Here is an 11,172-nt window from a genome sequence, read left to right on the forward strand (position 1 = left end):
AAATCTTGATATTCCTTTTAGGGTTTTGATTTTCTCATTCGTATTTCTTGTGTTATCTGGTCCACGGGCTCACTGGAGATCACTGGCCTTCTTTACCAACATGGATGTCAATATAATATTTAATCCAGATGGCCTACATGTTGGGAAGCTTGGCAGAACTCCAAGTAACTTAAGATTTGACGCTTTGTCTCTAGTTCCGGAAATACTGTCAAATCCAGATTCTACAAATGGAAAGTCAGGATACTTGCTTTATAAACAATTTCAAAAAACAAAGAATGCAATATAATTCAGTGCAAAAAGAGACATCTTGAGTTTTTATTTTACAAAGTAATACAGATGTGAATAAAAATTTAAAAATGATTATACAGATATTTTTTAAAACTGTAATAAATATAAATGTACAAGTTCTCACATTTCTAATCCCTTCAAGAATGTGCAAGAGTCACTGGGAAAACATCCAGCCATACAAATTATTCTTCAATTTACTGAGAAGGCTGAACTAGTGACTGAGTTCTGATCTAATGCAATTTCAGATGGACACAATAATCACCACTCATTCTGGGTGCCAAGCTCACAAACAAATCTATAATGGACAAGATTGGAAAGTATAAAAGCAAATTACTGCGGATGCTGGAATCTGAAACTAAAAGAGTAAATGCTGGAAAATCTCAGCAGATCTGGCAAAGTAAAGTTTATTTATTCGTCACAAGTAAGGCTTACATTAACACTGCAATGAAGTTACTGTGAAATTCCTCTAGTCGTCACAGTCCGGCACCTGTTCGGGTCAATGTACCTGACCAGCACGTCTTTCAGAATGTGGGAGGAAACCGGAGCACCCAGAGAAACCCACGCAGACACGGTGAGAACGTGCAAACTCCACACAGACAGTGACCCGAGCTGGGAATCAAACCCGGGTCCCTGGCGCTGTGAAGCAGCAGTGCTAACTAAGCCACCGTGCCGCCCCTCAGCAGATAACCTGCTGAGATTTAAATATCTTCCATTTTCTATGCCTTTTAGCTTCGATAAATATCTCCCACTTTCTATGCCTTTTTCCCTTTGACAAAGGGTCATCTGGACTTGAAACGTCAGCTCTTTTCTCTCCATACAGATGCTGCCAGACCTGCTGAGATTTTCCAGCATTTTCTCTTAAGGTTGGAAAATTTCTGAGAATCCCTGCAGTGCAAAAGGAGGCCATTCAACCCATCGTGCCTGCACTGACAACACTCCCACCCAGGCCCTATCCCCGTAGCCCCACATATTTACCCTGCTAATCCCCCAGACACTAAGGAGCAAGTTAGCACGGCCAACCCCCACACCTTTGGAGTGTGGGAGGAAACTGGAGCACCCAGGGAAAACCCACGCAGACAGAGGGAGAACTGCACACTCCACACGGACAGTCACCCGAGGCTGGAATTGAACCCAGGTCCCTGGCACTGTGAGGCAGCAGTGCTAACCACTGTGCCGCCTCCTAATCTTGATAAAAGCAATGTTTTTTGGTTGGAAGACCCATTTTCAAATGGACTAATAATGGATTTGTAATCACAGACCTCCTCATTTAAATCACAATACTACCCTCACACTCATAATACTGAAATGCTGCATGTACAGAGTGTTTTCATATTTTTGCTTTGGAAAACATGTATTTAACTTACAAACATCAATACCTGCTTTTCAGTGCAGAACAGGACAAAGGGAAATCATTCGGGGTGCAGGGAACAGAGGGACAAATGGGGATTTACGCTGTATGGGCAGCAGAGGTGTGTGAAGAGCAGAAAACACTGGAGTGTGGGATAAGGAGACAGGAGAAGCATGGAGAGAGCAGGAGCACAGGGAGCAAGAGAAGAGGGAGAGCAGGAGCACAGAGGGGGAAGCAGGAGCACCAGGCAGTGAGCGGGTGCACCAGGAGAGATAGTTATTGTATTTAACTCTATAATTTTTAACACATCTCTGAAACATTAAAATCAATATTGCCTGGCTGGCTTTCACGTCACCTGGCCATCTGTGGACTTGGCAAACACAGAGTGAGGAAAAGCTTCTTTACATTTACAGAACGTCAGTCTCACATATCCAGCGCACTCCAAAAGGAGGCTAAAGCATCTCAGCAACACTTTCGTTTTGCCACAATCACTGCAAACGGATCTCAGTCCCAGCGGCTCCTCCTCCATTGTAGGCTCTGATTGTCCGGCCTGCCCCATAAGCAGTCAGCTGGGAGGAGACAGTGTATATCCAAATGCAGTTTCAGCAGCAAGCTGACTTCCCACAGGCTGCTCAAGCCCCCCCCGCCCCATGAGGCAGGAAGGGGCTGAGTGGTCTCCTCCTGTTCCAAATTTGTAATGGGGTTGGCCTTTTGGGGGTTTAAATATCGCTGGAGGAATATAACGGGAGGCCACTGAGGAATGTTCGCCAGGATGGTGGTTGTAAATTGGAATTATTTGTAATATCTTGTTATAATGGTTTCTTTCTCCCCTATGCAGAGTCATCTTTTTGTTGCTGTAGTTTGTTCCCACCGGCAGTGCAGAGTCACCCCTCAGGTGGGCACGCTAGACTTCTCCTCCGACTGGCACCCTGAAGTGACCTGGTCGAGGGTGACATCCTGCTTCAGCTCGGCAGGCTTGTAGGCGCCGTGCGGTGTCCTCCACTTGCCCCGCTTGGTGAGCAGGTGGTGCCCGAGGCCGGCGAACACCAGCGTCAGGACGGCCACTGCGAAAATGCTGCCCAGCACCACCCCCAGGGAGAGCCCGGCCTGGCTGGAGTGCCCGCCAGTTGGGGTGCTGCTGGCGGGGACAGGGGCCTGGGTCACCAGCTCCTGGCCGTCCCCTGAACCCGCGGCCTCACAGCTGGTCCCGTCCTCCTGCAGCTCAAACCCTTCTTTGCAGTCACACTTGTAGCTGCCAAAGGTGTTGGTGCATTCCTCGTCGCAAGGGTTGGATTCACACTCATCTATATCGAAGCACATGTGAGTTGCATCGTTAATGATGTAACCTGTGGGGCAGTTACAATCGTCTCCCACACACCTGGCATCGCAAGGGTCAGTGTCACAGGAGACCACACATTTTGTAAAATCTTCAGGGTCGGGTTGGTAATAATTGTAACAGCTACAACTAAAACTCCCAATCGTGTTGGAGCATCTGTGTTCACATTTTTCAAACGTGCACTCATTAATATCCTGGCACTTGTTGTCACTGCCCAGCTGGTAGCCTGGTTGACAGTCGCAGCTGTAGCTGCCTGGGCTGTTGATGCACAGTTGGTCGCATAGTTTCACCTGGCATTCGTCCACATCCACGCAGATCTTGCTATCATTGTCCAGCCTGTAGCCATCCTGGCACGGGTCGAAGACTTGGCAGCCGCGCCCATCCTGTCGCAACTGGTAGCCGGGCCTGCAGCTGCACCGCGGGGTGCCTGCCGGCTCCTCCTGGCAGTTGTGCTGGCACCCTCCGTTCTCCAGCCTGCAGGACCAGGGGCCGGTGGGGGGGTCCAGGGGCTGCCAGGTCCAGGTAAGGTTGGTGCACTGGAATCGGATCTCCCAGGGCTCCGCCCAGGCCACGGTGCCCGGCGGCAGCTCGCTGAGTTGGCTACTATTAACTCCGAAGGGGGTGGCGTAGGTGACCGTGCCCTCTCCGGCGCGCAGCACCCCGCAGCTGCCCGCGTACCGGTACTCGCACAGCACCCCGTCCGCCTTCACGTTGCACGCTCGGTCTGTCCAAGCCCGGCTGCCGGCGGACACGGTCACGCAGCGGGGTCCGCAGCTTGTCGGCACCGCCGTCCACTTGGCATAGTCGCCGCCGGTCTTGTCGTCCAGCCAGCGATAGCCCCACAGCAGGCTGTCGTTCTGGGGGCAGGATCTCTGGTGGAGCTGGAGGCCGATCCAGAAGTTTTGTGTCCCAGCGGTGGGGGTCCCGCTGGGCAACAGCATAGAGAGGGCGTCTGCGGCCACGGTGGAGGTGATGGTCATCGCGTCTCCTCCGCCGTTCTTGCACATATTCCGAGCCATGTTAAACTTCCTGGACTGTCTCTGCAGGCTGTAACACACGGTGGACACACAGACAGTGGGGGTCGTCTCCTCCAGCTCCTGATGCCGGCTCTTACTCTCAGAGAGTCCCAGAGACAGCAGGGTACTCAGACACAAGCAGAGTAGCAGTATATCCCCTCTCATTCTCTCTCCCTTTCTCTCTGACTTTCTCTCTGTCCCCTTCTCTGTCTCTCTCTCTCTCTCTCTCTGACTCTCTCTGTCTTTCTCTGTCTCTTTCTCCTGACTCTGTCACTTTCTCTGTCTCTGTCTTTCTCTGACTCTCTGACTCTATCACTTTCTCTGTCTCTGTCTTTCTCTCTCTGACTTTCTCTCTCTTTCTGACTGTCTTTCTCTCTCTCGGTCTCACAAAGTTCAGCCTTCTCGAGTTTCACTAAGACCTTCCCAAAGTCTTTTCCAGACTGTCCTGAACCCACACCCCGCAATTTGCCCAGATTTAAATGGATAGGGAGGCGGAAGGAAGTTCAGTGTGTGTGTGTGTGATGTAAGTGATTTGAGTAACCACCGTCCCTGTGCCAAATTTCTGTAAACCACCCCCCCGTCCTGCCCCACACCCCTGACCACACCGAAAACTTTCAAGCCCGTTTTATTTTCTAAACCAAAACTAGCAGAACGGACCCACTGGACTGTCAACTTTTGTGTTTTAACTCCCCAAATCTCTCTGTCCAAATGTCCTCCTCCTGTCCAATTTTATTGCTGTGGTATGTGTGTGTGTGCATATCTTGTTGTTCCACCGCCACCTCCCCCCATCCCACTCCGCAGCCGGAGGAGAACATTCTTTTGCAAAACTTTCTCTCGACTTAAAGTGGTGGATTTTCCGCACTCCTTTCGTTCAGAACCAAAACCTCCCTGAATTCCCTGCCCTCTCAAACAGCAGACTTGAGCTGAAAGCTTTGACCGGGTTTAAAATTTGGACAAGCAAACGCAAAGTTGTCCTAACAAAAAAAATTATTAATTGCTTTTTCCGCTCACCGAACCGCCGTCTCTTTCTCTCACACACACAGGACAAAAGTTACGTGAAAACTTTTTAAGTTCTGGGCGAAAACAAAACAATAACCCTCCCACCGACCCCCTCCAATCTGTCTGTTTTCCCTGATGCGGTTGGGATCATTTTGGAAGGCTTGAATGTATCAAGTCAGTGATCGGCAGTATCAGTTTAATTAAACGAAGTTTATAAGCCCCAGATGGTAAGATTAAAGTCAGTGACCATCACTTACCCAGCAGGGAACAGTGTTGTATAGATGGAGGAAGATAAAACAGTTGACTGGGAGATACACAACACAGTGATTCTGACAAAACAATTACAGGGCAAAATAAGTCTTTGCAAACTTTTACAAAACAAAACATTTCGTGGTTGCATTTCCGAGGCAAACCCCTTCACCTAAAGACCATTCAGTCCTAACACTGAGTAACAAACATCCTGAAATATATTTGCAAGTTGATTTATTTGTATTTATTTGATCATTTATTTGTAAGAGGGTTCATTCCCCCACTTGGATCGTGGTCGACATTGTTACCCTTAGCAATACTCCTGTAAGTGTCGCAATTGCAATGTCTCCGAATCAGCGCTGAAATGTTAAGAATTGAAAAGTCAAGAAGTTACAAAGTGCTGGCTCGTAGACAATGTCTCTCCTCTTGTTTCCTGAAAAGTTCCCAAGGCTGGAGTGTGGTGTCGCTGTTGTTACTTTGTCAGCACTTTTAAAAAAAATATTTCAAAAACAACCCTTGTTCCGCGTTACCAAGATATTCCCGTTTCATCAGTTTGACTTTCAGATGCAACCGGGAGGCGATGGCCCATTGTTAATATTATTAATTAATTATATTATTAATCCTGAAACTCAGCTAATATTCTGGGGTAAAGGCAAATTACTGTGGATGCTGGAATCTGAAACACAAACAGAAAATCTCAGCAGATCTGGCAGCATCTGTGGAGGCAGAATAGAGCAATGTTTCCAGGCAGTTTCACTCCTTCCTCAGACTGTGTTCTGGACAGCAGGGTTTGAATCCCGCCACAGCAGATGGTGGAATTTGAAATCAATAAAAAATATCTGGAATTAAGAATCTGTTGTTGACCATGAAACCATTGTTGGAAAAAAGCCATCTGGTTCACTAATGTTCCCATAGGGAAGGAAACCTGCTGTCCTTACCTGGTCTGGCCTACATGTGACATAGAGTCATAGAGGTTTTACAACTGTGGAAACAAGCTCTTCGGCCCAACTTGTCCATGCCACCTATTTTTAAACCCCTAAGCTAGTCCCAATTGCCCGCATTTGGCCCATATCCTTCTATACGGCGGCACGCTAGCACAGTGGTTAGCACTGCTGCTTCACAGCTCCAGGGACCTGGCTCCGAATCCTGGCTCAGGTCGCTGTCGGTGTGGAATTTGCACATTCTCCCTGTGTCTGCGTGGGTTTCCTCCCACAGTCCAAAAATGTGCGGGCTAGGTTGATTGGTCATTCTAAATTGCCCCTTAGTGTCCCGGGATGCATAGGTTAGAGGGGTTAGTGGGTGGATATGTGGATAGGGCCTGGGTGGGATTGTGGTTGGTGCAGACTCGATGGGCTGAATGGCCTCTTTCTGCACTGTAGGATTCTATGATTCTATCCCCATCTTACCCATGTAACTGTCTAATGCTTTTTAAAAGACAAAATTGTACCCGCCTTTACTACTACCTCTTGTTCCAGACACTCACCACCCTCTGTGTGAAAAAATTGCCCCTCTGAACACTTTTGTATCTCTCCCCTATCACCTTAAACCTATGCCCTCTAGTTTTAGACTCCCCTACCTAGGGGAAAAGATTTTGACAATCTAGCTGATCTGTGCCCCTCCTTATTTTATAGACCGCTATAAAATCACCCCTCAGCCTTCTACGCTCCAGTCTATCCGGCCTCTCCTTATAACTCAAACTATCAAGTCCCAGTAGCATCCTAGTAAATCTTTTCTGCACTCTTTCCAGTTTAATAATATCCTTTCTATAATAGGGTGACCAGAACTGTACATAGTATTTCAAGTGTGGCCTTACTAATGTATTGTACGACTTCAACAAGACGTCCCAACCCCTGTATTCAATGTTCTGACCAATAACACCAGAGCCACAGCAATGTGGTTGACTCTCACTGCCCTGGGGCAACTAGGGGTGAGCAATAAATGTTGACCAGCCAGCGACGCCCATGTCTCACGAATGAATAAAAAGATCTATTCCAGTTGAATGATTTAACCCCTCATTTAACCACTGAAAGCATGATAGGGTCCTGACCTGCTCACTGTAGCACTCCTTTTCGCAAAAACAAATTAAACTCAATTTAATAAAACTCTAGGAAAAGATAAAAATGGTGGCCCCCTCAAGGCAAAAACACAAATGAAACTTAAAACAGCAAACCTGCGGTGCCCAGTGGGCACGGAAGGCCTCAATAGTGCCTGTGGATTCTGCATGTTCCTTCTCCAGGGACACCCAGCTGTGAACGTGCCTGCGGTAGAGGGGCAGACAATCAGGTTGGGCAACCCTCTTGGTCGCCCGCTGCCTGGACCTGTTGATGGCGAGTCTGGCCAGGCCCAGGAGCAGGTTCACAAAGAAGTCCTCCGCCTTCCCCGTCCCCCCTCCGCCTTGGGTGCCCTTAGATCAGGAGCGTTGGGCTGAAGTGTGAAGAAAACATTAATAAAATATATTTTTTAAGTAAACTAAAAAGGGAGTGCAGCCTAAAACAATGAACAACCGCTCACTGTACCAGGATCATCTCAAAAGATAGCCCAATTTGTTTTCCACCCTGCAAATCAACCACCCTGCCCCCTCCGCATCCCTTTCTCCCCCTCAATCCCTTCTCCCTTCTTCTTCAACATGAAATGTAAGAGGTTCATGAGACTTCTTTGCCACAAAGATGAAATCAGCAACCTCTGCATTCTCCGTCTCTTTCACTAGTCCGCCTGGTCAAACTTTCATTCATGTCCCCTGGCCTGCCCTATCCCTGAACTCGCATCTCTCTCCAGTTTCTCTCCTGTCTCCTCCTCCATGTCCTCTCTCAGCTCACCTTATCCCTGAGACCCATTTCCTGTTCCCTTGATCCTATTCCCACAGTAACCTGGGGTACATCCCATCCGGACCCGGTGACTTATCTATCTTGATGCCATTCAAAGATTCCAGCACAACCTCTTTCTTAAAGTCCACATACTCAATCTTTTCAGTCCACCGCAAGCCCGCAGTACATTCACCCAGGTCCTTCTCCTCTGTGAAAACCGCTGATCATAGAAACATAGAAACTAGAAGCAGGAGGAGGCCATTCGGCCTTTCAAGCCTGCTCCGCCATTCATTCTGATCATGGCTGATCATCAAATTCAACATCCTGATCCCTCTTCCTCCCATATCCCTTGATCCCTTTAGCCCAAGCACTATCTAATTTCTCCTTGAAATCAGACAATGTTTTGGCCTCAACTACCTTCAGCAGTAGTGAATTCCACACATTCACCATCCTCTGGGTGAAAAGATTTCTCCTCACCTCAGTTCTAAAAGGTTTACCCCTTATCCTCAAACTATGACCCCTAGTTCTGGACTCCCCCACCATCGGGAACATTCTTTCTAAATCTATCCTGTCTAACCCTATCGGAATTTTATATGAGATCCCCTCTCACTCTTCTGAACTCCAGTGAATATAATCCTAATCAACTTAGTCTCTCCTCATATGACAGACCTACTATCCCAGGAATCAGCCTGGTAAACCTTTGCTGTACTCCCTCTATAGCAAGGACATCCTTCCTCAGGTAGGAAGGATGGTCCCCCCCGCCCCCCCCCCCCACAACTTCCTCTCCTGGTCCCCATGTTAGCCCATTTTAAAAGTGGTTCTAACTCTTCAAGTGTTGTCCCTCTCTTCATTAACTCTGCCATCATCACCATTCTCCTCACAAAAAAATAACCCTTGACTCCACCATCCCTATAAACTACCATCCTATCTCCAATCTCCCTTTCCTCCCTAAAGTCTTTGAACATGTTGTGATGTTCGTGTACCTTTAAGAGTATTTTTTAATTCATGCTCACAGCCTTAGATGATATTATTTTTGAGAGGAGAAAAATAAACTGTGGGCAGGTGAGGTGACAGGGACTCATTTTCAGTTTCAGTTTGGAGCTGCAGGTTTGAGGTTTTAGTTTTAGAAGGGACAGCAAGCTAAAAAGAAGTGTTTTCCCTCTCTCCCTGTTTTTGTTTCTTTGGAAATTCTCTTGTTTTCCTGAAGGGTGAAAACCTGTTGTTTTTGGGTCTGGACCAAAGTCTCTCTGGTGCTTTGGGAAGTTACTCTGTCTTCAAACTGTTCGGAGTGAATCCAGAGAACTGAGGACTTAGAAAGAATCATAGAAACCCTACAGTGCAGAAGGAGGCCATTCGGCCCATCGAGTCTGCACCGACCACAATCCCACCCAGGCCCTACCCCCACATATTTACCCACTAAACCCCCTAACCTGCGCATCTCAGGATTCTAAGGGGCAATTTTTAACCTGGCCAATCAACCTAACCCGCACATCTTTGGACTGTGGGAGGAAACCGGAGCACCCGGAGGAAACCCACGCAGACACGAGGAGAATGCGCAAACTCCACACAGACAGTGACCCGAGCCGGGAATCAAACCCAGGACCCTGGAGCTGTGAAGCAGCAGTGCTAACCACTGCGCTACCGCGCCGCCCTTCATCCAAAGGTCCCAAGTCCAGTATCATGTGAGCATCAGTCTATGCTGTGTCAAACTTGTGAAACGGGTCTTTTGTCTATGGGATTGGTTTGATTGGAACATTGTTAATATCTTTGTTAAGGATTATACATTATCATGATAGTTTGTTTCTTGTTTGTAATTGATAAAAGTTCTTGCTAATTTTCTTACGATACATGTTAACTGTATTCTTAAATAAACTTTGTTTGATAAAAGCACCCTACTGGGTCACTTGAATCATACTTGAAGTGAAACATCTGGTGAACTGGTGCGACAACAATAATCTCTCCCTCAATGTCAACAAAACGAAGGACATTGTCATCAACTTCAGGAAGCGTAATGGAGAGCATGCCCCTGTCTACATCAACAGGCATGAAGTAGAAATGGTCGAAAGCTTCGCGTTTTTAGATGTCCAGACCACCAACAACCTCTTTTGGTCCCCTCATGCCGACACTATAGTTACGAAAGGCAACCAAAGCCTCTATTTTCTCAGAAGACGAAGGAAATTTTGCGTGTCCACTATGACTCTCACCAACTTTTACAGACACACCATAGAAAGCATTCTTTCTGGTTGTATCACAGCTTGGTATGGCTCCTGCTCCGCCTAAGACTGCAAGAAACTACAAAAAGTCATGAATGAAGTCCAATCCATCACGCAGATCAGCCTCCCATCCATTGACTCTGTCTACACTTCCCGCTGCCTCGGCAAAGCAGCCAGCATAATTAAGGACCCCACGCACCCCGGACATTCTCTCTTCCATCTTCTTCCGTCAGGAAAAAGATACAAAGTCTGAGGTCACGTACCAACTGACTCAAAAACAATTTCTTCCCTGCTGTCATCAGACTTTTGAATGGACCTACCTCGCATCAAGTTGATCTTTCTCTACACCCCAGCTATGACTGTAACACTACATTCTGCACTCTCTTGTTTCGTTCTCTATGAACAGTATGCTTTGTCTGTACAGCGTGCAAGAAACAATACTTTTCACTGTATATTAATACATGTGACAATAATAAATCAAATCAAATCGAATCAAATCAAAACATATCATGCTTATCCTAGCCAAATTCAAGATGCAATACGTATGATCCAAGCGGGCTCCATAGAACCCTTTTAGTTTTTGACCTGAACCATAACACTACTGTCGCCTCCCAAATCCATCCCCATCTTTTCATGCGGGTTCAATTCCAGCCTCGGGTGACTGTCTGTGTGGAGTTTGCACATTCTCCCCATGTCTGCATGGGTTTCCTCCAGGTGCTCTGGTTTCCTCCCAAAGATGTGCGGATTAGGTTGATTGGCCAATGCTAATTTGCTCCTTAGTGTCAGGGGGATTAGCAGGACTTTAGCAAGGCCCATGACAAGGTACCGCATGGTAGGTTGTTGCATAAAGTTAAATCACACGGGATCCAGGATGAGGTATCTAAGTGGATACAAAATTGGCTTCTTGACAGAAGCGAGA

At 47.3% G+C, this 11,172-nt stretch overlaps 1 protein-coding gene across 1 annotated transcript; it reads right to left on the reverse strand.

Moving 5' to 3' along the window:
- Positions 1-286: 286 nt before the first annotated feature.
- thbd (thrombomodulin) lies at positions 287-9,904 on the reverse strand. Its single transcript, XM_078230337.1, has one exon. The coding sequence runs from the start codon at positions 4,151-4,153 to the stop codon at positions 2,528-2,530; it is 1,626 nt and encodes a 541-aa protein (XP_078086463.1). The 5' UTR covers positions 4,154-9,904; the 3' UTR covers positions 287-2,527.
- Positions 9,905-11,172: the final 1,268 nt, after the last annotated feature.

Source organism: Mustelus asterias, chromosome 15 (genome assembly GCF_964213995.1).
Source record: "Mustelus asterias chromosome 15, sMusAst1.hap1.1, whole genome shotgun sequence".
In the NCBI taxonomy this organism is placed as follows: Eukaryota; Metazoa; Chordata; class Chondrichthyes; order Carcharhiniformes; family Triakidae; genus Mustelus; species Mustelus asterias.

Excerpts from the sequence above, each read along its gene's own strand:
- thbd (XM_078230337.1), bottom strand. The coding sequence starts at position 4,153 with ATGAGAGGGGATATACTGCTACTCTGCTTGTGTCTGAGTACCCTGCTG.